General features: G+C 37.7%; 1 protein-coding gene across 2 annotated transcripts in view; it reads right to left on the bottom strand.

Annotated features, from left to right (window-relative positions):
* Window positions 1–27,659, bottom strand: part of LOC106068474 (TWiK family of potassium channels protein 18-like) — a 114,371-nt gene that overhangs the window by 35,143 nt on the left and 51,569 nt on the right. For both annotated transcript variants that reach the window (XM_013227852.2, XM_013227845.2), the window contains exon 3: window positions 26,981–27,185. In XM_013227852.2, the coding sequence (XP_013083306.2) occupies window positions 26,981–27,185 (205 nt within the window). The remainder of the gene's footprint in view (window positions 1–26,980; window positions 27,186–27,659) is intronic.

Here is a 27,659-nt window from a genome sequence, read left to right as displayed (position 1 = left end):
CATTGACAATATTGCAAAATTTCAACTTGATCCGAGAATGAGAAATGAGAGAAAAAAAAAAGTGACAAAACGTAATAAGGGGACTAAATCCATATAAACATCCACATCTTTCATTAAGTAGCATTTATTCTCCTTGTTTTGATAACAAACAAAATAATTAATCACCATTAATTAATAAACAAAATTGTTTGTTTGCTTTTTAAATTGATTCATGTCTTGCCAGGTGCAATGAATAATTGCTCAGAGTTCAACGTGATGCCAGAATGGAAAATTTGGAGAAAAAACATGTTCAAACCTTTTACCAGACAGACAGGCAGACAGATAAGACAGAGTTAACTATAGGCTTTGTAAAAAGACCATAAAAATAGAGCAAACTAAAGAGTTAATGTTATTATGTTAATGGTCCTAATAAAAACAGATATAAGATACCTAGAAAGGTAATTTTGCTATTTTTATAGTCCTGATAAAACTATAACACTGTAACATTAATTTTATTTGTTCTAACCTATTTATGTTATATTCCGTTGCTACCTCTCTCGTTACTTCTTCCGGTCTGCGGGAAGTGTTCGACTGGTCAATTGACCACCATGATAGTAGAAAAGAAAAAAAAAACAAGGGTGGCTTTAGTTGAATCCAGTAGCCGGAACTAACGGTAAGGGATATTCTGATGACCAGGACTAAGTTGACCACTACGTGTCGCCACTTCGCTGACCAAACAGGAGCTGAAGAGGTCGTCAGAAGGAGATAAACAAATCACTCGATCTGAGGCCGCCCTGTTGGATCGTTTTTTCCCTCTATCTCATTACCTTTGAATCAGTGCCGAATAGAGTTTGGCAAGTGTCTCCAGAGGCGTGCACTTGCTGGTGATTGGGTACGCACATGGGCGTCATTTTGTTAGGGGGAGACCATAGAAAGAATATTGTTAAGAATGAATGTAAGAAAAAAAAATATATTTTTAGAAAACATTGCTAAACCCTTTTCTCTCTCTCTTTCTCCCTCTCTCTCTTTCGCTCTCGTGTTATTACGTTCAATAACATAGTAAATTTTGTCCATTAGATATAGAATTTAAATTTGATTCTTAATTATTGTTATGTCTCAAACATTGTAATGTGTGTGTGTGTCTGTTGGGGGGGGGGGTTAATATGTTACAAAAAAAAGTATGCCTTTTGCCAGCGATTTATTTTTCCCACGGCAATGGTCTATTTACTTTCTGGTATCTCAAAATAGCTTTTATTTTTCTGCATATTCTATATGAAAACAAAATGAATTGATTACCAACTACATTTGTTTATATTTTTTGTTATTGATTCATGTGTTATCATCGATCATGAGATTATATGTAAAAATCTGATGACGATTAGACTAGTAAAAGGGATCGAAAAATCGATTTGCGAAAATCTAAACAACAAAATCCAAGAAAGATACAAAGTGAGTTAATGGAAGCGTAGTTTTAAGAGATAACTGAGGAGCGGGGGTAGAGGGGCATGTCACTATCAAGGTCTCAGGTAAGAATCTGCCCGGGTGGAAACGGTTGCTTGAGGGGGCAAGTAGGCTAAATGAATTGCGAAACATAACTCCCGTGGGGATGCCCATGGGTAGACGAGAGTCCACCTCTTGCACGGGCGGGGTTGTAAAAAAGTCCACACAAACCTGTCACACATCCATGCGCTGTTCCTCAAAGGGACCGTTACATAAATGGCGAGTCCCCCACGGTTAGCTTGGTACAACGAAGGAAAATGGCGGAGGCTCCCGGTGTCCTCGGCCTTCGGCCATGTGCAGCCAAGCATGCGTCGGGGGCCAAAGGCATTGGAAACAGCAAAGCTTTCCATAGGCATTGACTCGGGTCTCTCTCAAACAGAACTGTGTTACCACAGGTTGTTGTTTTTTTTACTGTTTGGCGTCCAAACAGTTTTTTTTTTCAACAAAATTAGAGCTCGAAGAGCCTTCGGCTCAGTTCTTTAGACGATCAAACGGTAAGAATCTGAACTTTCACAATGTTTTTGTTTGACATGTTTTTAATGTTCCTTCAGAAGTGAAGATGATTACATCCTAGTCCAAATCTTCCACAAGGCGGCAGGCGATTGGAACGGGCAAGTTTCGAATCCAGGACCATCGAAACCAGTTCAGAGCACCTACCAGACAATCAGGCCGCCATCCATAGTCATCCATATGAGTTTAATTTTTTGTTTAATTTCAGGGGAAGAGAGGGACTGTAGATTATATATACTATTGTAAAGCATAGTTAAAAGAAAAGCCTCTTAGCAAAGGTTTAGTGTTATATGTATAAATTATCGTCAGAGCTTTTCGTGGCAAAACGTCCCGCGCCAAACCAGTTGCTTAAAGACGTCGCGTACCCAGCACTGAAGGCGGTTTGATTTAAAATTTCTCGAACATAGTTCTATTTTGCAAAGTAAAAAACGGGGGTGGGGGGGGGGGGAAGATAAAAAAAGAATGTAATAAAACCCAAATGAAATCAGTGTCGATGGATTCCATCAATATCCAAAGATAAAAAAAAAAACAGTTTTTCTTGAAGTTATTCTCCTATGAATGTAATGATTTCTATACAATTCTGAGACATGTGTATTTGACAGTAACAAGAACTGGGTTGTTTTAATTTCGGGCAAAATGTGTTTTTTTTTTAGGTGAGAGCCCAAAACTGAAATTAAAAAAAAATAATTAGGGTGCTGGATGTTTGAAGAGGGCCGGGGATATTTACACTTTAAAAACACAATCTTGTAGGGTAAGCCCATCGGAAGTTTTAATACGGGCTAATGAAGACAGCCTTTCTCTTGTGGAGTGTGCGATAGATAAATAGCCCTCGGGGAGTTGTCGTCACATCTTCTGAGGAGGAGGTGGGGGGGGGGGGATATCCTAAGATAAGGAGAGATTATATTTGTCTGTAGATTTATCTATCAGTCCATCCAGTCATTTATCATTGCTTACATAGCCGGGTCCGTTTGTGGATCAGTTTGTTGAAGATAGTCTTTACTCTGTACCAACCTGCCTAATCGATTATATTGGCCTCCTTCAGTCGTAGAACGACTATGGTTCATCTCAGAGCACACTTCCTCATGTGGCTGTGGAGCCCTATTTTGGAGAGACACTCCCGTCCACAAATATCGCAGGTTAAGGTGGCTTTTGCTTCGGTGGTAGAGGAGCTGGCCATTTTTCGTATGGTACGTTTTTCTTCCTGAGCTGAGACCCAAGTTTTTTCACTGTCCATAGCTTTCTTGGTCACTGTCTCTCTCCATCTGGTGCGGTCTAGAGCTATGTCTTCCCAATGGTCAGTATTGATGTTCACTGATTTGAGGTCCCGTTTTAATACATCTATGTAACGGAGGTGGGGGCGACCAGTTTTTCTTGTGCCAGCCGCGAGTTGTCCATAGACGACATGTCCAAGCCAGCGCAAACGGCGTTGTCTGAGGGCTGTAAATATGCTGGGAATACCTGTTCGCGCAAGGATCTCAGTATTGCACACTTTTTCTTTCCATGTGACTTTCAAATCCTACGGCCAATCGATTATATCGTATTTAAGATCAGGCTGATTTAATTGATTATGATAATAATAATATTGCCGAAATAGCGGAAATAATGGTGTGTCGATTGAACACATAATGGCAAGATGTTCAGCTTAATCAAACATCTGCTTACCTAGGTCGCCATAACCAAGTTGCAAAATAAATACAAGAGGTTCTCAAGTCATCCGATTACCTCTTATACAATAATAGTCCTATTTTGACTGACAAGACGGCGGATTTCCGTCGCATATGTTTACAGTTTATTATAAAAAACAACCATCTTTGGTATCACCGTATCACTATCCCATAATATAAGGAAAAGTTAAGTTGAAAAGGGAAGAAAATATGAAAGTTTAAGCTTAGAGATTAAGCGACAATGGAAGCTGTGTATAGTAGCAATACACCCTGCTGATATATCAACCGAGGAGATAGTGACAACTCACCTCACAGACACATTAGAGGCCCTAAAAGGATCCTTATTTCCTGTCAAAGGGCAGTACTGCTGTAGACCTGCAACATCATTAGAAATTAAGCGGACAGTGTTAAAGGGATTATAATGGATTTTGTTTCTCTTTAACGAAGTTCGACCCTGGCAGTGCCAGAGAATGACTATGAGTTCATTTGTAAAAAAATTACTAATTGTAAGCTGAATATAACTGAAGAGATAGACACGAGAGTTGAAAAATCAAAACAAATCTAAATATGGAGCAGGTAGGTATTTGTGTTCTTCTTCAATGTAGTGATGTAAGAACAACTACATTTTGTAATTTAAAATGAGAACCAAATTGATTAATTGCAATGCCAGGACGGTTCAAATAATACACGCTTTGATTCTTTGGGTATCATCCTTCTCTTACAGTGTCCTCTCCCACTTTCTCGCTCTCTCTCTTTCTCCCATTTATCTTATTCTCATCAAATTCTAATTCTAGCTTCTTTAATTCTCTTGTTTCCCTCTCCTTTTCTCTATTTCCACCCTCTCTCCCTCTCATTTCTTTTTTCTGCTTATCTTTTCCTTTCTTTTTTATCCATTCATTTAATGTAGCCCCCTTTCAAGCTCTTGTTCTTACCTGTCTCTCAAGACTTTTTCTTTCTCTCTCTTTTCCCTTCTCTCTTTTCCCTTCTCTCTTTTCCCTTCTCTCTTTTCCCTTCTCTCTTTCCATTTCTTTTTTTCTCTTTCTTGTTCTTATCTCTTTTCACTTTCTCTTTCCCTTTCTCTCTTTCCCTTTCTTTTTATCTCTTTCCATTTTTCTCTATTTTTTCATACTCTGTCTCTAAGTTCTCTAACACGCTTACATCTTTCTCTCTCTCTCTCTCTCTCTATTTTTCATACTCTGTCTCTAAGTTCTCTAACACGCTTACATCTTTCTCTCTCTCTCTCTCTCTCTATTTTTCATACTCTGTCTCTAAGTTCTCTAACACGCTTACATCTTTCTCTCTCTCTCTCTCTCTCTATTTTTCATACTCTGTCTCTAAGTTCTCTAACACGCTTACATCTTTCTCTCTCTCTCTATTTCTCTCTATTTTTCATACTCTGTCTCTAAGTTCTCTAACACGCTTACATCTTTCTCTCTCTCTCTATTTCTCTCTATTTTTCATACTCTGTCTCTAAGTTCTCTAACACGCTTACATCTTTTTCTCTCTCTCTCTCTCTCTCTCTCTTTATCTCTCTCTCTCTCTCTTGCGGTCTTGTCTCCCAAACAAAACCAGGGTGATAAATAGCACTGTACTGTACAGGCATTTCATTCCCCAGACTTACAAATACAAGTCTCCAGCTATACTAATGGACGTGTTCGAAACTAAATCTTTATCTCACTCTAAATGAGACTGATTAGTCGACTTTCGTTTTCACTTCTCCTGCTCAGACAATCGCGTAATGGAAATTTCCGATTCGCACCGCGGACGAACAAGAAAAATGACAAAGAACAAAAGGTAGAATATAAAACTAGGAACAGCTGACTCCTTTTTTTTTTTCTTTGACTCTCTTTGTTATTTAGACATTTCTTTTGTATTTGATACGTTAGTTCTTTCTTTTTTTTAGTTCTTATTGGAATAGTATTTATAACAGTAAAGAGACAGAAGCCTACTCTTTATTTCTATTCCCTTTATCCTAATATTGTCTTATCTTATAAGGTTTAGATTTCCAGTAAGAAAGAAGATAATAACGTCCTACGTGTTTTTTGTTTCATTATTTTATTAGGTTTAGTTTTTGTATTTGTAAGTTATATGGTTCAGTGCATAGACGTTTATATACTACTAGACTGGAAACCGGAAATAAATTCTTATCCGCGACTGATCGATCGATAGATCTAGTAATTGATTATCAAAAATACACAGAAAAAAATCACAATATAGTGTTGCATTCAGTCTTTTGATAAAGAATATTATGTATCTAAAAATTGCAAAATAATAATTATGAGACGAGAGTACTCTTATTTAGGATGCTCATTTACTAGATCTAGACCTAAAAATTAAATTATATGTTACATAGGTTAGGGTTGAAAAAAAATTGCCTCTACTTCTTTTAACTACTTTACAGAACAACGTCTTGATCCAACTTTCTAAACAATTTTCACGACATTTTTTGTAGCGTTAAAAAGTCTTCATGTCCAGTCTAGATATAGTAGATATAAGTCTATGGTTCAGTGTTTAATATATTATTGCTACTTACAGTCGTCCTGTGTCCTGAAGTGTCTCTAAATTTAGTGATCTTGCTCATGTTGTTGCTCTAGTCTAGTGTGACTATTCGTTTGTTATTAATAAAACTCACGACGTCTATTTTGCGTCTATTTCTTTATGTTTTCTGAAGTTGGGGTGGTCCCAAACAGAGGACGCATATTCTAATATAGGCCTAGCTGGACGCGTTGGAGCTTGTCTTGTGGTGTCAAAGCCGTTAAATTAGCAACACGTGACTTTTACAAATCAACACATGAAAAACATTTCCAAGCTTTCTGCGACGAAGTAACTATTCCTTATATATTCAAGTAAAATAAGAAAATTACATTTCTACTTTATTTGCAAATAAAAAAGAAAACTAAACATTCATCTTATTTGCTGTAGAAAAAAAGAAAGATAAAAAAAATTTGGGAAGCATGGGAAATTAAGCCAGCGGCATAGTTAGGGGATTTGTTGCCCGGTGCGGCTCCTCCTCGTAATGTTATCCAAATAAAAATGTAAAAAAACAGCAAAATGACATTATTTTTGTTCAAAACAATGTGTATTCATTGATAAAGAATTGCTAATCGCAAAAAAAATCAATTTTACAATCTTCCGTGCTTTATTTGCTGGCAAAACTATCAATAATTTTATCAATAATTTTATCAATATTTTTTTTTCCCAAATTCTTGTTCAATGAACAGCATTTCCGAATTAGTGAGTTGTAAATATGTATTCACTGAGAGCTGATAACTTTCGTTTGAAAAACTTCACTGGAATGTAGCCACAATCGTCAGAAATATGCGAATTAACTCTTTCTCTCCGTTATTATTTGTCCAAATTTCGAAGGAATGCTACATTTTGCTCATTACTGTTTCACTATTTCGTATAGAATTAAAGGAAAAAGCATTACCTTTTTATATCATACAAAGTCAAGTTTATAAAATTAAACATTAATTTAATTTAATGAGGTCAAATCAAGATGGTATCGTCGATTAGGAGAGAAAGAGTTAAGATGGCGATAAAGGGACTGAGCTATCAATTTAATATTTTTATTTTTTACAAAACTCAAGAGCTCACCAGGTTTTTGTTTCGTAAATTCTGGAGGCTTTCGAAGAAACTGCGATAAACCGTTAAAAAATCTTACGCTTTATAGGAAATTTACGATGATAGTAAATGTAGATGTAGCCTTAGACTTGATATTGTTTTAATCGTATGCAGGAGAAGAAAAATAAGGATTTTCTTTGCTTTTAGAAAATAATATACACTTTCTCAATACCTTCTCACCGTTTGACTTTTGCCTTAGATTTCAACAAGCTTAGTAAATTTCTTTTTCTTCATCGTTCTCATTGTTATGTTGGAGCGTTCAGGTGACTAGACCAATACATGAGATGAACTGCGCAGTGGTTTCCAAATCAGGGAGCTCTCCATAGAGTTTTTTTTTCTATTGGGGTGTTTTGGGGCCAGTGTCTTGTACGGACCTCTTGATAAAGAGAGCAGTTTTAGAGGACATGGTCAGCATTCTCTGGTGACACTCAACATGGGTAGATTTCACTGGTTCCAATTTTGAGCTTCCGGAACATATGTTGTCTCATTCTGTTGTGTCCGGTCCAGAGTCGAAAGATTAGACTTTGATCTTGTCGGGATAACTTATAATAGTCATCATCTTTCTTGTGATTCGGATGAGATCTTGTCCATTTCTCATTTAGTTTATTTACTATTAGTTAGTAAATTCAATTCAGACTAGTCTTCAGTTGATGCCCCTTGAGACCCGCACTACTCGCGCATGGCTAGCCTGAATCTAGCCCACGACCTTCTCGTTATTAGCGCTACGATCTATCAACTCATCTGACCACACGGCACCCAAAGTACTATTTGCTGAATTTTGGCTTGAAATAAAATTCAATATTTAACTTTAGGTTTAAAACGCGTTTTTTTTGTGTTTTTTTTTTTACCACCTTCAATATTTTATTTTTCCACTATAAGAAAGTGTAAGCTAGAATGGATTTAAAACATGTTGAAAGTTGCAAATTGTGTGAGTAAAAATATTACTTCTACTTTAAAAACTCTTTTAAACCCCAGAAAACATTTAGAAAAAAAACCCATTGAAATAGGTTTTCTTATTTTTAAAAAGGCCAGACAACTCTAACGAGCGTGTCATTCTCTAAATCTATAATTAAACCCACCCATTGTTCTTTCTTTCTGTGCAGTCTATGATGCTATTAGATTCTGGGTAGATACAAGAGAATGGACCATACGGGAGATAATTCAGATCATTGGAGAGGGAACAGAGTTAAGGCAAGGGCAAGGGAACAGAAAAGACATAATTTGGTTGTTACTGTGTTTGATCAGACGGATTCATTATTTGCTTAGTCCAATAAGTAACAAGAGGAATCAATATTCTATAAAACATGGGGCGGTCGGGAGTGGGGGGGGGCGTAGGGAGACAGAATGTTTGAACCTTGTTATTTCGTACTCATTTAGAAGGGACATTACGGCGACATGAACTTGTATTCCTGGCTGGAAGAGTTAAGTCCATTGATAGAGTCAGTGTATTTAGTGTATAATGTAAAATGTAAGCAGATCTTACTGATTATGCTAGTTATCGAAGCGATGAAAGAGACAGAGAAAGAGAAGGAGAGAGAGAAAGAGGGAGAGAGAGAGAGAAGGGGTTAAAGTTAAGGGCATAGAAAACCAACAACAACGCCCAAGTGTGTGACTTCACTGCAGAGTGAGCTAATGTGATATGAAACAGGCAGACATACAGAAAGACGGACGGACGGACGGACAAACCGACAGATAGAAAAACAGACAGACAGACGAACGGACGGAAAGACAGACACATAGAAAGACAAATTAGAAAGAAAGAATAAAGAAAAAAAAAGAAAGAAAGAAAGATAGATAGATAGATAGAGAGAGAGAGAGAGAGAGACATGCACATACGATAACATATTAAAATGATTAGTAATCAATTTTACTTTTTGATAATGGTATATTGATACAAGCGTTCATTGTTTTTGTGGGTTGGGGTTTTAGTTTTCGATTCTTGCATGGTATGTGTTTCATTGAGTGAGTATGTGTGCTCAAGTGTAATATCATATGTCTGATTCATCTGTTGGGAAATCAACAGGTTCTCGTGATGCTATTTGGACTGCTCATCAGATTTTTTTAGATCGGTTCTTAGGTTAAAGCATCAAGCTGCTGGTTTCGTTCAAATCTGTGAAATTTATTCTTGCGAAAATACTTGTGTCTGTTTGTTTTTTCGTCACGTTTTCTAAAGTCTGTCAAATTTGTCTGTCCTGGTTTTATGTTTGGACATTGCCTGCATGACAGGATTTCATTCCACATGTCTACCTAAAGGTCTACACTATCAACGTCTACGAATGTCTTGAGTCTACAGACAGAAATCAATACAAGTGAATATTGAATCTCAGTCAATGTGTTCGATGGGCGTCAATAATTTACTGCCTGGGGGGAGATTTCCGCGTCTGCCTTCAAAGAGAGACATTGAAGGGAGGGGCGAGACAGAGAGTGCAATATTTATAAACGCAGCTTCCTCGCATCAGGTCTTCTGTTCTTTGACTGCTTGTGTGGTGTCAGCAGTGGAAGGCAACAGTGTAGACATGATTTATCTGCAACTACTCTCACAGGGAGTCTCACAAAATAATATCAAAACACCAGTGGCGTAGCTAGGGTGGGGGGAGGAGGGGGGAGAATTTGAAAATCCATCCGGGCCCACACTAGAGGGGGGCCCCCAAATGAGTGTTTTTTTACAATAAAAATTAAATATTACGCAAATGCAAGGCTCCCAAAGAGGTCAAACCCCCTCCCGGGCCCCCAAACGATGGAAATTCCTAGCTACGCCCCTGCAAAACACCAACGATGAGTCTCACAATATAACTTCGCAATGTTCACAGGTAGTCTCACAAAATAATATCACAACACTCAAAGGGAGTCTCAAAATATAGTACTGAGGGTCTTAAAATATACTAAACAATGTCAAGGACGATTAATTGATCTTTAATGTTGCCAACTAAATTTTTTTAAAAAGTAGCTGAAACGGAAGTGCGTAGAAATGTTGATTGCGCAGTGCCAAAGAGTGCATACAAATTATCTCATAACTTTAAACAATAAATTAGATTATTAAATGTAGAGACGCACTTTAGGTGACTGATAGTGAACGCATAATTGTCACGACATCCAAAGCGAGACTGTATCTTAGATAGATTAAACGGACATTTGAGGCTAGGCTTTCATTGAGGTAATATCGTTCATGGCAGTGACTGAGACTAGACTGCTCCCGTTGTGAATTAAACAGCTATACTTCATACGTCTGTTGGTTGTTCACTCTATTTGTGGAGTTGTATTAATCGTCTGCATGTCTGTAACCAGGAACTCGCTTGTAATTTGACGCGTACAGAAACACGCAACCTATTTGCTGAACTGTACAAGTTATACAGATGCAGATTAGACATTTACATCTGTACATAACACTTCCATTATTCTGTCTTTCTATCTCTCTCTATGATTCTCTCTCTCTCTCTCTCTCTCTCTCTTCTTTCATTTAACAGTATCTTTTCACTTCTTGACTAATATTTAAAAAACGGAACTAAAAATGCACAGAGAACGAATAATTCGTTAGAATTATTTTGTCTTTTTTCGTCATTTAAAAAGAGTCAAATTTTCAACGAAATCTTAAGGAAGGAAAGCTTTTCTATACAACAATATATTATTCCGGAACTCTAATGTCTAGTTTTATGACAGGTATGAGAAAGATAAACAGTCAAAATAGTATTCTACATTTTCCATTAGACCCGAGAGTGACTAACAAGTTAGGTGTCAGATGTGGGTACTCTGTAGTTTCGTGCACCATTCCCCCCCCTTTTTTTTTTAATGCGTAATCTGAGAACGCGTATTTATTTACAGTGGCATTCTCGCTTGGAGCAGTGGGTTGTTTTACAGCGCTGGGTGTTTCTTTATTGGGCATGTGGCCTTTTTGTTTGTTCCCGGTTGTCGGGTTGGTTTAGTTATATATCTATTTTATGTCTATGCAGTTGTTCATCCGGGGCTCGCATTTATATGTTATATGGAGCGGCTGTTGTAAAGGGTTAATATTTGTCTCGCGTTAGGTTTAGGTCTCTGATGTTAGAGTCAAGCTTATTCTGGTTTGTAGTTCCGAATGTAGAGATATACTGTATGTATTGTGTTGGTCAGTTGGGTTGTAATTGGTCATCGGCACTGAGTGCCTGACGCCCGTGTTGTAGCACTGCTCGTTGTGTTCAGGGTGCGCCTGCATGTTAAGCTCTTAGTTTACAAAATTCTCGTAGGCCTATATTTGAATGTATAATTGTTTACATATTTCTTAGTAGCATTCGGCTAATTAATCTTCATTAGTCATTGTAGAGATTATCCAAAGTATTTTAATTTACTTCCAGTGCAATGTCGATAATTCAACTATTAACTCTTTCTCTCCGAATCGACGATGCCAACGTTGATTTGACCCCCATTAAACTAAATTGCTTTTGGATTAATAAACTTTAATTTGTGTCGTGCAAAAAGAACATGTATTTTCCTATAATTCGATACCAAATATAACATTTTCTGATAACAAACAAAAAAAGTTATTGAAGTTTAATCACAACAGCATAGTGAAATACAAATAAGCAAAACGAATAATACTATCGGAATGAGAAAAATAATTACGGAGAGAAAGAGTTAAAGCATACGTTAACCTCTTCGATTTTACAAGTTGGAAAACGTGCCATATACGTTTTATTTCAAAGTCTAGATAAAATAATATTCTACTATAAATATGAAGTTTAAAATTATTTGTTTATAATGGTTGAATGCAGATTGCATGGTCTCGGCTTGTTTGAATATGTTCTAGATTCTAGGACCTCTGATTCCTGCTTTCGTCGATACTTCTTCTTCGTTCTCATTAGTCTATTGGATAGTTCAGGTGACAAGACCAATATCTGAGATGAACTGCTTGAGTGAATTCCGGATCAGTCAGCTTTCCATCTAGTTTTTCTTCAACAGGTCTGTTATGGTGCCAGGAGCTTGCAAAAGGCTTTTTGATAAAAATGGAGTTTTGAAGGACATGGTCGAAATTCTCTGATGATGCTCCACAAGGGCGAATTTCACTAGTCCCGACTTTTAGCTTCCGGAACATATTTTGTCTCATTTTGTTGTGTCAGGCTATGAGTCGAAATATTATGCGTTGGTCGTGTCAGGATAGTCTATAATAGGCGTCTAATTTTTTATTTTTTTTTTGGGGGGGGGGGGCTATTCTGATTCTCATTTATTCAACTCCCTACTAGTTTCTTCATTTCTGCAGGATAGAGCGCGAATTTCCTTTGTGCAATTGTTGTCACACACCCGGGAAGTGTGTCAGTCTTCTCGTTCATATAAGGGTGTAATTTTCAGCGCGGACTTTAAATTGCCCATGGCCACCTGCTTTGTAAGGGGGTGGGCGGTGTTAAACAAATTTAAGAAATGCATTATCACGGACACTGCGATATGATGCACATGTCTCCGTTTTGATTAGATTTTTCTATAACTATATTACGAAATAACTTGTTTTTGAAATGTAAAACATTCTTTTTTTTTTCAAACAAAAAATATTTAAATGTACCTTTTTTTTAACACAAATATGTTATACTTATGTGTATGCATTTTTCTAATTCGTGATTCAAAAAGATGAAACTTTCAGTTGGCTTGATACAGATGAATGGATAAGAGAAAATCTGTTCATTCATTTGTGTTTCTACGCGGAAATTGAAAGCTGTAAATATTTGTGAATGAAAGTCAAGTTTATTTAGTTATAAAATAAATTGTTAAAGATTTATTCTGATTTAATGTAGAAATAAAGTTCGACGGCCTAGTACTAGGGCTAGTTCAAGACCAGCTGCTATAGTAGGCCTGAAAACTGACCTGTGACGTGGCAACTTGTGGTCATAGGAGACTAATAGCTTGTTCCCACAGCTGAACTAGTTGTCTGGAACCACAATACTACCTTATTAATACCTACAAAGTGCTCTTCGAAATAGGGTGGGTGGCCTCAACTTAGTTAAATCCGGCCCTGTTTAAAGACCCGACCTTCATATTTACGTTTAGTTAAGACCCATCCTTCAGACGTGCATCGGTGTCTAATGCCAATCAATAAAGCCCAAACACGTAGGTGCACTAGGTCACCAGGGCCGGCCTTTGGCATAGTCAAACTAGGCAGCCACCCATGGCCCAGGCCTCCGATTGGTGAAGACCTCACACAAAACGCTAGAGAAAATTTGAGAAAAATGGATATAATCTTAAACACAGAAGAGCTCTATGGCTCTATGTCTACTAGCCTCGCTCTAAGCCTTGGGCCTCTCTATTCGCTTCGCCTACGGCCTTAATATTCGCTTCGCCTTAGGGCCTCCCTATTAGCTTTGCCTTGGGCCTCTCTATTCGCTTCACCTTAGGGCCCCCCCATTTGCTTCGCCTACGGCCTCAATATTCCCTTCGCCTTAGGGCCTCCCTATTAGCTTTGCCTTGGGCCTCTCTATTCGCTTCGCCTTAGGGCCTCCCTATTTGCTTCGCCTACGGCCTCAATATTCGCTTCATCTTAGGGCCCCCCACCCCATTTGCTTCGCCTACGGCCTCAATATTCCCCTCGCCTTAGGGCCTCCCTATTAGCTTTGCCTTGGGCCTCTCTATTAGCTTCGCCTTAGGGCCTCCCTATTTTCATTCGCCTACGGCCTCAATATTCGATTTGCCTACGGCCTCCAATTACCTTAGGCCGGCCCTGATGTCACGGGAGGACAGACACTTTGGTGTTGGAAATTAAGATAAACATTAGACGCTTCAAATGCATCGATGTTTATCTTCTATCAAATCAAGAACTGGTTTTCATATTTATGTCTAAACTAGACATATGTTTACCCGCGACCCGCGGGTCTTTATTTGCGCATTACTGTCGATATAGTCACTGAGAGTGTTTTGTAAACAATTAAACAAAATAATAATGTAATAAGTAAAGCGAATGTGTCAATGTAAAAAAAGTGTGAATGAAGCTATTAAATCAAAATAGCTAATAGGCTTAATTAAATCCATTTTTTTTCAAATTAAAACATTTGCTTGTAGGCCTACATATATTTGATTAAAATTTGAGATGAATAGACTAAATTTTGTATGTTCATGTGTATAAAGTATAAAGTAGATCTAGAGGTAGACGTAGATCTAAATCTACACTAATTTAGAGTTCTGTGCTGCGCATGCGTGAACTTTTTTTCATGAATGAATATAGGCCTATCTCAACACGGCTACGCAGCTTTAGCGAACAGCGAACGAATGTATTAGAAATGCTTTAGAAAAACAAATTTGAATGTTAATTTGATTAAAATATCAAATGAATGGACAATAATTAGTATGTTTATGTGTTAAAGCATAAAACTATCTTTGCGAAAAGAAGTTTTATCATCTTAGAGTTCAGTAAGAGTTTTAGACCTAGGCCTAGGAATAGACTCAGACCTCAGACCTCAGAAGAGAGATGTGTTAATGTGTAACCATTTGGTAATGTCTAATGAAAGAATGTTCGCCAGGAAATCTGTAGATATCAGGAACTAATTTATGTAAAAAATGCTTTTGGATAATCTAGTGGATTGGATTTAGATGTATGTTAAACGTAGCTAATGATCCTTTCACGTTATTTCTGTTTCGCTACGAAAATAAAATTAGTTTTGAGAAAATGGGTTTACCCGAAGGAAGTCGATACATTCTTATCTATTAAAAACGAAAAGAGCGATAGCTTTGTTCAATAAATGGGATTATAAAGTGAATAATTAAACGAAATAATGTTTAGTACGCGATTCATGAATGAATATAGATCTAGGCCTATCTCAACTCGGCTTCGCAGCTTTCGTAAACGAATGTAGCTTTAGAAAACCAAATTTGAATGTTTATTTGATCAAAATATGAAATGAATGGACTTTAATTAATATGTTTATGTGTTAAAGTATAAAACTATCTGTTCGAAGAGAAGTTTTATCATCTTAGAGTTGAATTAGAGTTTTAGATCTAGGGATGGGATTATAAAGTAAACAATTAAACGAATTAATATTTAGTACGCGATTCATTACGGAATTGTCTAATGAAAGAATGTTCGTCAGGAAATCTGTAATCACAGATATAAGGAACTAATTAATGTAAAAAATGCTTTTGAAACACAAAATTGAAGGTTAATTTTATTATATAATGAAATCAATGGATCTTCTTTTGTATTTTCATGTGTCAAAGTAAAAAACTATCTGCGCAAAGTGTATTTCTTAAAATTAGATTTAGGTCTAAATCCTTTCTATCTTTTCTCATGTCAACATTGTAGACATGGCCTAGATCCATAAAATACTATAGCTGTAATAGAGTCGGACAACTTTATTTTTTTTGAGGGTCTTAAGTTTGTTTTAGGGCTACAATACATACACTACGGTCTAAGTTGGTACCCAAGGAACATTCCTGCCTAGTTTTATCAAGATTGGTCAAGCGGTTTTGATGTCTATAAGTAACATACATACATACATACCCCTCACATTCTACTTTATAATATAGATTAAGACCCAGCTTTCAGGGTTCACACGTACGAATCTTTGCTGAGAACTGAAATCTGGCCCTGGAAATCAAATTTCATATTTTCTTGGGGGTAAATAATAGATACAAATCGGTTTAAAAGTGCAATAAATATTTGGATCTAGTTTTGATGTGAATATTTACAAAGTTGATTTCCTTTTCCGGCCCTATCGGCTCAGGTAGTGCTGGATAAGAACACAGTCCGAGGATAAACATACAATAATGACAATAGAGCTAAAGCTCAAAACTTGTGGGAGTTGGGCAGTGCTTGACGGAAGATTCCTGTCAAGTCTCATCAACATTGGCCAAACGTGTAGAGCTCCTTAAATAACAGACAGACATCCAAATGTTTGCTTTATTTAATTGATATAACAGCAACAAAAGGAAGAGAGAGCGAAATGAAAAAAAAAAAAAAGCAATAGAATAAACATCTTTTTAACAACAGAGCTTATCTAAGGGAAGTAACCACCAGGACTACATGGGCAAGGCATGCAGAGTTCTGAACAGGCTTATCTGAGTCTGGGTAAGTTCTTGAAAAGTGTTTATACCGTGTCTCTAGGACATTACTGATGTTGACAATGCTTAAGTAGAAGATGGCCCTAGGTGTCGCTGGTGTCGGGTTTAAAAGAAAAACTCCAGAGAACGAATGTCGTTCATTATCCATTTCCCCAGTTACACATAAATTTTCCTATGATTACAACATGGAATATTAGATGTCCCATCATTCCTTGGTTTCCCTGGGGAGCTATGATATACAACGGATACGCCGCTACCCCCGATAAAAGAGTGTCAGATTACGCTTTGTGGTGACCTGGTGCTCAGTATCCGCAGATGTGAACAAATGAATTATGGCTATTGAAACACTTGCATAGCACCCGCAGATGTGAACAAATGAGTCAGGTCTATTGAAACTCTTGCATAGCACCCGCAGATGTGAATAAATGAGTCAGGGCTATTGAAACACTTGCATAGCACCCGCAGATGTAAACAAATGAGTCAGGGCTATTGAAACACTTGCATAGCACCCGCAGATGTAAACAGATGAGTCAGGGCTATTGAAACACTTGCATAGCACCCGCAGATGTAAACAAAGGAGTCAGGTCTATTGAAACACTTGCATAGCACCCGCAGATGTGAACAAATGAGTCAGGTCTATTGAAACACTTGCATAGCACCCGCAGATGTGAACAAATGAGTCAGGGCTATTGAAACACATGCATAGCACCCGCAGATGTGAACAAATGAGTCAGGTCTATTGAAACTCTTGCATAGCACCCGCAGATGTAAATAAATGAGTCAGGGCTATTGAAACACTTGCATAGCACCCGCTGATGTGAACAAATGTGTCAGGGCTATTGAAACTCTTTGTTTCCATGACATCCTGCTCGTTAACCGTTGTCCAAAGAAACAGATGACCTTAACACTATCTGCTCTATAGATCGTAATATCTGAAAGGGGAACTTACTTATATATGTGTGTATGTGTGTGTTTGTGTGTGTGTGTGTGTGTGTGTGGTGTCAGCAGTGGACAATGTAGACATGATTTATCTGGCAACTACTCTCGCAGGGAGTCTCACAAAAGACATCACAAAACCCACAAGCAGTCTTATAATATATTTTCGCAATGTTCACAGGTAGTCTTATACAATAATATTACAACACTTAAAAGGAGTCTCAAAATGTAGTACAGAGGTTTTTCGCTATACAGCCTACTAAACAATGTCAATGGCGATTTATTGACCATTAATGTTGCCAACTAAAATTTTGTTTTATCTCAAACGGACGAGCAAAGAAATGTTGATTCTTCAGTGCTAAAGAGAGCACACAAATTATCACATAACTTAAACAAAAAACGTAGCATATTGACATGTCCTTTATGATTATCTGTACGCCGGATACACCAGAAAAGCTAGCTATGTCTACACTTTAGTTGCTTCATACATAACGTTATTCTTTTTTTCACCTCCATTTAGGACACGCCATTCGGTTATCTATTTCAGAATCTCACGCGTTCCCTGTTAGACCCCGACCGATAACCTAATGAAAGTACTGTTACAGAAAGATAGATTGACAAGACATGTTACAAATATTCTGTCTCTCTCATTGTTTTCCCCAGGATGTAACTTTCAGATTAAAAAAACAAAACAAAAAGGCAGTGAAGGCGAAAAAAAAAACAAAACAACTAAACATTTATTTGTTTATTTTGTTTGAAATCAAATTTACATAATGCAATTAAGATCCGAATTTTCTGGGAATGTCTTTATCTCTGTGAAAACAAAAGGTGCGCTATAATAACATCACCATAGCAACAATTAAACTTTATTCAAAGTCTCGGATTCTCGAAGCACTTCAAAGACAACATCATTAGACAAAGAAACGAAACAAAAAAAGTAAAAAAGAAATATTTTTACGAAACAAAAGATAAGAACTGAAAAAAAAAAAAAAGAAAGGCATGGAAAATGCCTGATAAAAAGTTGTTGCCCTTTAATACCTATCGAGTTACCTCACCAAACACACACACACACACACAAACACACATACATCTTTCTCTAGGGTTGCTATTTTTAAACAGAATCTTAACTCTTATACAAACAAGCAATCAATGTTGAACATCTGAAATCCTAAAATTGCTGCAAGCGAAACAGGAAATTGGCTTAAAGAAAAATTCTTTCTGGCCAGAAAATGTAATTGAACTCAAATAACTTTAAAAAAAAAAAAAACCAGAAAACTAAGAACTAAATTTTTTTTAAATAATTTTTTTTTAAAACAATTTTTTAAAAAGTAAAGCATTCTACAAATAATGAGGTTATCATGGAGGTTATCTTAAGGAATAAAACTTGTTGAATAAAAACTAGGAACAGCAAATTAAAATGTGAATCCAAGTGAAAAGAAACGAAATAAAAGATGGAAGCTGGTTGTCCTAAAGTACACACGTGGATTGGAAAGTGTACATTAACTATACATGTGTACATGAAATATTGGAGTGTCATTAACATTTAAAACATAAAGTCTTTCTTTATTTAATTACATTTTACTTTCTGATTTTATAAAGTAAATAAAAATTAAAACCATTTCTTAAAATTTGAAATGCCCTTGAGCAAGAGGCAGAATAAGAGATAGGTGGATGGATAGATAGATAGATAGATAAAAAGATAGATAAAAAGATAGATAAAAAGATAAAAAGATAGGTAGATAGATAGATAGATAGATAGATAGATAGATAGATAGATAGATAGATAGATACATAGATAGATAGATAGATAGATAGATAGATAGATAGATAGATAGATAGATAGATAGATAGATAGATAGATAGATAGATAGATAGATAAATAGATGGATAGAGACAATGCTGAGACAGAGAGACAGAAACAGAGGCAGAGAGAGAGAGAGAGAGAGAGAGAAAAGCGGGGAATGGAGAAAGAGAAAGAGATACAATAACAGAGAGAGAGAGAGACTGATTGGGAGACACACACACACACACACACACACACACTCACACAGAAACACGGCTAACTACTAATTACCGGAAAATCGAAAGAATGATAAAAATTGTTGATATGTTCAATAACTAATGAACCGTGAAGAAAGGCGGACGATGACACGTTAGATTGAGGTCATTGGCTATCCAAAAAGTTGCAGCCGATTTGCCCACACAGCATTAGAGAGAGAGAGACAGAGAGACAGAGAGACAGAGAGACAGAGAGAGACAGAGAGAGGATTTTACTTAATGACCTGGTGCTATCAATTGGTATGGTCGATTGCTTTCTTTAGGGTCGCATTGACTGGGGTTCCAGGTCTTACCACGCTCGTCCAGAAAGAGGATGATTAGAGTGGCCCTGTCACATCAACATGACAGACATTAAGATCGTTATGGGCAGACGATCGAGTCTACATGTCATATTGCATGTCATAGATTTCCTCCTATTTGCTAGCAGACTTCAAGGGTTCAAACTTGGTGGAACGTGGAAATAGGTCTGGTAATTCGAATTCTAGAATTCTCTGAATTCGAAGTCCAAACTTTACGGGGGATCAAAATCAGTTGTTAACAGGTTCTTCATTTTCAGGAACACATGGGATCCTGCATTCTGGCCTGAGATCTACGACCTAGAGACCTAGAAGCTCTGAAGATTTTCATTAAAACACTGGTTTTACCGTTATATATATATATTAAGTGGTTAAGCGCTTGGCTTCCGAACCTGGGGTCCTGGGTTCAAATGTAGCTGAAGACTGGGATTTTAAATTTCGGGATTTTTAGGGCGCCCCTGATTCCACCCAACTCTAATGGATACCTGACTTTAGTTGGGGAAAGTAAAGGCCATTGGTCGTTGTGCTGGCCATATAACACCCTGCTTGTTAACCATAGGCCAAAGAAACAGATGACCTTAACATCATCTGTCCCATAGATCGCAAGGTCTGAAAGGGGAACTTTACTTTAAAAAAAACAAACAACAGAAAGCTTTTCTAAAGGGGAAGAACTGTGCCCTTAAAATTATATCTATCAATAATGTAAAAGTTATTGCCCTTATTTAATATCAAAGAAAATAATTAATTACCAATAATTAATTGACTAATTGAGTATATTTGTTTATCGGTTAGTGTTTTAAAATGTACAAAAAGTATTATAAATAATTTTGTTTAAAGAACCAAGTTGATCGGTGAATACGTGAGGGAGAAATAGCGTTAGCAATTATTTAAAGGGACTAAACCCAACAAATTTAGCCATATCTGTGAACACAGAAGTCTTAGTTTCCCAGTAATTAATTGTCAAATTGGTTACTTTTTTTGTTATTGATTGATATCATATCTATGGCAATGAATAATTGTGCAAAGTTTCAACTTGATCCGAGAATGGGTTTTGGAGAAAAAACGTGTACACACTTTTTACCAAACAGACAGACAGATAAACAAACAGACAGACGGAGTGAGCTGATATAAGCTTTGTAAAAAAAACTTGACAAACTTCTTTCCGATCAAAAATGAATTTACAATAGATCGAGCTTCCAATTCCGATGAAGATATTATGCAGAATAACAATCACATAAGTTGTTGGAAAATATAGACCAAGTACTAGTCACTTCTCAACCCTAACCAGCACACGTCTTTCTGTCTTTCATTCTTCGTCTTCAAGTCAACTGACTTTCATCGGCTGCTTACGAAAGTCGTAATCGTCATTAGATCAGAATTGATTCGGCCAATTACAAACATGTACACCATCTCTGTGTTTCAGCAATTTTAATCGTATTTTAAATACGATATCAATCAGTAACATATAAACCAATGGAACAAAACATTTGCACGAGGTAAGACCTATAGGAAATACGAAAAACATGCATATATGTAACCCTGCCGGACCAAGTAAAACAAACTTAATTACATGTCAGGCACCCTCCAACCTATCGGGATCAACAACCAGCACACTTTTATTTAATACGCGATGGACACTAACACTACGGTACCCCCTTTTCCCATTCATCTTTGCCTGACATCTTCGCCCCCTTCCGTTTTCCCACGCCTTTACACCAGCGTAGCTCATTTCTTTTCTGCCTCGATAGAGAACAACATCGGACAGATAAGTTAACTTAAGACTATTTTGTGTTAATTTGTTTGTTATTTTTTGTTTGTTTTGTAGCTGATGAAGGCCTCGTGGCCCAAACGTTCTTTGTTTTACTTGGTCCGGCAATGTCACATATATGCATGTTTTTCGTATTTTCTATACAGTCATTTATCCCTGCAGCAGTAAATCTTTGTTTTTTGAGTCTTTGAACGAGGTAAGACCAAACATGAACTGTCGTTTTTAAACATTGTTTTCAGAATAGTTTAAATGTCAGACTGATGCGCTCCCTGGTCATTGCCACATTTTCATATGCTTGTGAGTCTTGGACGCTGACTGCAGAGCTAGAGAGGAGGATCCTAGCAATGGAATTGAGATGCTACAGAAGGATCCAAGGTATCACATTCAAAGACCGCATCACAAACCAAGAGATTAGAGACTGCAGCGATCGGACCCCATGATGACCGCTAACTACCAGCGTAAAAAAAAAAAAAAACGCAAGCTTAAAATCTATGGCCATATTACAAGGTCTTCGGGGTTCGCACTGACCTTCCTTCAGGGAACAGTACCAGGAAAAAGAAGAAGAGGCAGACAGAGAAAGCGATAAGAAAACATAAAAGAATGGATGGGCCTGCCATTGAAAGAGGTTCTAAGTCAGGCAAAAGACAGAGAAGAATGGAGAAAGACGGTCGACAAAAGCCTATACCGATCTGGGAATATAAAAAACCCAGCAAATAAACCCAGACATGGAAAAGGCTTCGAGATTTAACCCTGAGAAATAAATTAGGACCCGTTGACCCTTACGCAGACTGGAGCACACAGTACCACACCACGGCAGAGCCTGGGACACCGCTATCCCTAATTGTATCTGCATTTACTGTTCCTTTAAAGCACATCAGTTGCTTGGAGATGGGGGAACTGCCGTGTAAGGGGCGATGTTCCAACCATAACTAATGCCCAGGCATTCATCTCATTTCCTTGAGGTAATCTATAGTCGATTCACAACTCAAGAAGTGCATTGTTGCATGTACATCCTTTTAAAAAAAGAGTACAAACGGACAGACAAACAGATCAAAAACAAAAAAAAAAGCATTTCTCTAAGTGGAAGTTGACAATCCTGATACACGCTACTGAAAAGAAAATAGAAAAAAAAAAATCTCAGACCCTAAAACATCTAGATTTATTAGAAAACACCCAACTAAGTGAACCCTGACAATGTTGGAATCGACGAACCGTCTTCAAGGCACTGATTCAGTTAATTTCGCCAACTACATCCATGAACATAAAACACCCACACACACAGACTATCCTGTTTCTTTTTGCTTTGATTCCCTTGCTGAGACAAATATGTACAAGTTGTTGTTTTTTTTCTAAGTGTCAAGAGAAAATGCAAATGAAACTAAACCTAGAAAAAAACAAAAGGTACAAACATATTAAATGAATGGAGAAACGTGATTTTGAAGAACAGACAGAAGATAAATGTAGATAATAAGATTTCAGAGTAGAGAATTATCTAATTTGATTTTCATATGGTTCTACAATACTCAGGCAGTATTCCAGAAATAGGGTGTTGGGGGTCAGGGATACTTGATATTGTGTTGATTGTTCTGGGGTGGAGGATCCTTGTATCATTTTTCTGTCTCTGGTGGTTTCAATAGTTAGGTAGCATGTCTTTGATATTAAATAATATCTCTATTACTATTATTATATTTTTAGGTTAATCACTTTTCAATTGTTTATGATTTAATACTTGTGAATTATGAGAACTTACAAATAAAAAAAAAAAAGGAAGCCCACAAAAGAGGCAAGAGGGCCCATAAAAGAGGCATATAAAGCCCCCACAAAAGAGGCAAAGAAAATAGGCCTGGATTCCTATGATGATAAAGCTAAAATTGAATAGCGCAAATTCTGAGGTTTCCTATTTTAAAAAACAAAAAAGATAGCACGAGAGAAGACAACACCAACCTATATTCTTGTGTAATATTTTTGTCAACGGACAAAATGTTAACTATATGAATTTTAATTGCCTAGACTTAGACCTTAGAGCTTTCGTTTGAATTAGATCTAGTTTGAGATCAAAGAGTATAGATAGGAGACAACAAGAACATTTGGGGTCAGTTGTTATAGTCAATTATTTAAATACAATGGGTAGTTATTTGTTCAATTCATTTTTTTTTCTTTCATATCAAATGCCCTCTGCGTGACTATAAATTCTATGATTCAAAAGTGCGATATTAAAGCCCTCAATTCACCAATCCGTGCACATCACAATTCTAACAAATGAGCCACGACTTAGCTTGTATAATGTGTCATTTGATTGACAACTAGAATGACTGTTATGTTGTAACCACAAGCAATGACAGTGTGATATTGACTATCACTGTAGTATGGCTGCTTAGCCGTGCGGCATGAGCAATGGACATTGATCACGATGTACCCAGGTTCGAACCCAGCCCGGTGCCTATTCCGCCGTTTTTCTGGAGGCCTGGGCTAGGATTGTAGTATTCCTCATTCCTGAAACAAATGCTATAACCGTATGAAACAAATAAACAAAGCGCGATTACTTCACAGGGACAGTTTAAACCAGTGCTTCCCAAACGGTGTTCCGCGAAACTCTAGTGTTCCTCGAGGGCCTAATAGGTTCTCCACCAACTACTGGGGCCTAATAGGTTCTCCACGTACTACTGGGGCCTAATAGGTTCTCCACGAACTACTGGGGCCTAATAGGTTCTCCACGAACTACTGGGGCCTAATAGGTTCTCCACGAACTACTGGGGCCTAATAAGTTCTCCACGAATTACTGGGGCCTAATAGGTTCTCCACGAATTACTGGGGTCTAATAGGCTCTCCACGAACTACTGGGGCCTAATAGGTTCTCCACGAATTACTGGGGCCTAATAAGTTCTCCACGAATTACTGGGGCCTAATAGGTTCTCCACGAATTACTGGGGTCTAATAGGCCCTCCACGAACTACTGGGGCCTAATAAGTTCTCCACGAATTACTGGGGCCTAATAAGTTCTCCACGAATTACTGGGGCCTAATAAGTTCTCCACGAACTACAGGGGCCTAATAGGCTCTCCACGAACTACTGGGGTATAATAGGCTCTCCACGAACTACTGGGGCCTAATAGGTTCTCCACGAATTACTGGGGTCTAATAGGCTCTCCACGAACTACTGGGGCCTAATAAGTTCTCCACGAATTACTGGGGCCTAATAAGTTCTCCACGAATTACTGGGGCCTAATAAGTTCTCCACGAACTACAGGGGCCTAATAGGCTCTCCACGAACTACTGGGGCCTAATAAGTTCTCCACGAACTACTGGGGCCTAATAGGTTCTCCACGAACTACTGGGGCCTAATAAGTTCTCCACGAATTACTGGGGCCTAATAGGTTCTCCACGAACTACTGGGGCCTAATAGGTTCTCCACGAACTACTGGGGCCTAATAGGTTCTCCACGAACTACTGGGGCCTAATAGGTTCTCCACGAACTACTGGGGCCTAATAGGTTCTCCACGAACTACTGGGGCCTAATAGGTTCTCCACGAACTACTGGGGCCTAATAGGTTCTCCACGAACTACTGGAATAGTTAACTAGTAGGCCACCAGGTGAATTAATCTCTCTTTAAAAAAATAAGCAAAGTGTTCCGCTAAATACTCAGAATGATGTGCGAAGTGTTCCGTCAAGGAAAAAGCTTGGGATACACTGGTTTCAACTAACATGCCTACAGGGCTGCGAACACTTTGTCTAAATACGCAGATAGTTGACATCTAAATAACTCTCCTTCGTGGAAAATAACTTCTTATGTTAGGGTCTATAACTCTTTTTTCATACGATGAAGAAGAGTTACTGCCCTTAGAACCAAGATCTATATATAGACAAGAGCTACGTTGCAAGTCATATGCTACCTTTTTTTTTTCTCTCTCAATTTCAGAACTCATCTTGACCCTGGAGGGAAGAAAATGAAAGGAAACAGACCAAAGGGACGGAATCCAGCTCCTTTAATGAGAAACAACGAAATTGACAATAAGGTGAAACTGAACGCGTCAGTGGTCGATTGCCTCCTCTTATAAGTTGGTCAAAGAATAAGTTTGTCAGGGGACATTACTCATTTTTCTTTGTGCAATTGCAATATGTCTTTTGAAAAGTTGATTTTCGAAACGGGGCACTGTGTTTTGTTTTCTTCTAATAGGATTTTCCCCAATTTCTGTCTTATAACATTGGCACGACAAAGTGTAACTGACATCTTACTAGTATATATACATATGTAAAGGTCCTCTTTTAGACCTTGCGATCTATAGGTCCAATCATGTAAAAACCGTCTCATTCTGTAGCCACGGGTTAACAAGGGTGCAATGTGGCCAGCACAACGATCAACCTCCTTAACCCAACTAATGTCAGGTACCCATTAGAGCTGAGTGGACTCAAGACTGACATGCAACGTAGCAACCTGTGGGCAGTTGAGACCAACAGCTCGTACAAGCCTTTGACGTGGCAACAAACTATTGATCGTCATTTCCCACAGGTTGTGACGTTGCAGGTCAGTGTTCAGGCCTTCTATGATGGTTGGTCTCACACAGATCCCAAAATTATATTATAAGTGTGACGATCACACTTGCCGGGGATTATATTATCAAACTTGATAATTCAATGAAATGAAGAAAGAACTCTCTGTATTTACTTCCAAACTTCTTTAATAATACTTCTTCAACTTTCACATCAAATTAACTTCTCAATTCAATAACAACTTGACTTGATACTTCATAAATAAAACTTGAAGATACATGAAACTTCACTTAGTATAACTTCAACTTCAACTAATAATATTACTTCAGATAATATTACTTCAACTAACAAAACTTTAATTAAATGGACCCGCTATCACAAAACTTAACTAAACATTTACTAATAGAGGACTTATGCGATAACTAAGCGAGGACCATCGCTATACAAGAACTACTACTATGCGAGGACCCCGTCTAACTGACTTTCCCCTAATTTATACTTTCTTTGTTCGTACGTTCCAGAATCATGGAACCTTCTCAGATAATTATTTTAGTAACTTTGACCTTCTAGAAGCTGACGTGTGCTATTTTTTTCCCTTATCCCCTTTCTTTGATCGGATACCTAAAATTAACTTGTTTACGCTGGACACTTGCACTGGTTTGAACTCGCTTCTAGAAACTGGTCGAAATAGGTCACAGACTCCACTCGTGACAAGAAGGCATGTCTTCGAGGAACGCAGTATTTCACGTGGCAGCGCAGCCCCAGCTGCGACAAAATTATAAACATATGCCATTTGCGAAACTCATTGACCAGTTTTGGAAGATGACACTCCCTGACCAGCTGTTGCTGGTGACACTCCCTGACCAACTGTGGCAGATGACACTCCTTGACCAGCTGATGCTGGCGAAACTCACGGACCAGCTTTGGAAGATGACACTCCTTGACCAGCTATCGCTGGTGACACTCCCTGACCAGCTGTGGCAGATGACACTCCCTGACCAGCTGTTGCTAGTGACACACACTGACCATCTTTGGAAGATGACACTCGCTAGCGTCACTCCCTGACCAGCTTTTGCAGAGGACACTCAAGCACAAACCGTGGCTCACGACAAGCAGTGATGAAATGAGACATAAAGCCCCCGACTTACCTATTGTGGTGATGACGGTCACACTGTAGAGCAGTGACCCTGAAAATGACCACTGCATATCCTCGTCAGTTTCGTCCCTTCCGTCCCAGCCTCTCTCTTTGACTGACCTATATACGTTGTTCTGGAACTCCAGGAGAATCACTTCAGCCATGGCAGTCCAGTTTTCCTTGTATAATATATTCAGATCATTGGTCATATTCCAAAGCTGAAAGTACAATAGACCAGCTTTGACTGTACTTACCCTATTGTTTTATAACTAAGGTATTGAATACTAAGAATATATTTAGAATATATAGATACTTACAATAAAGATACCAGTTAATTGTAAATCATGATAATTGTAAGGCAAAATCATACATTTTTGTACGGATTAATTTGGTTTTATTATAATTAATATTGATCAAGCTAACATGAAACAGTTTACAGCATAACATTCTATCAATCAATCAAATGCATCTATTCGTCTGTCTACATAGCTATCTAGCTACCTACCCATCTATATATCTACTTACTTAACTAGTAACATACCTAGCTACCTACGTAGGTACATATCTACCTAAGTACCTAGCTACTTACATAATTATCTATCTATCTATCTATCTATCTATCCATCTCTCTTCTCTCTCTCTCTCTCTCTCTGTATATATATATATATATATAAAGTACACAGGGGCGTTGT

The sequence above is a fragment of the Biomphalaria glabrata genome, chromosome 12 (genome assembly GCF_947242115.1).
Source record: "Biomphalaria glabrata chromosome 12, xgBioGlab47.1, whole genome shotgun sequence".
NCBI lineage: Eukaryota > Metazoa > Mollusca > Gastropoda > Planorbidae > Biomphalaria > Biomphalaria glabrata.
The sequence above is the reverse complement of the archived record's forward strand: the minus strand, read 5'-3'. Positions and strand labels throughout refer to the sequence as shown.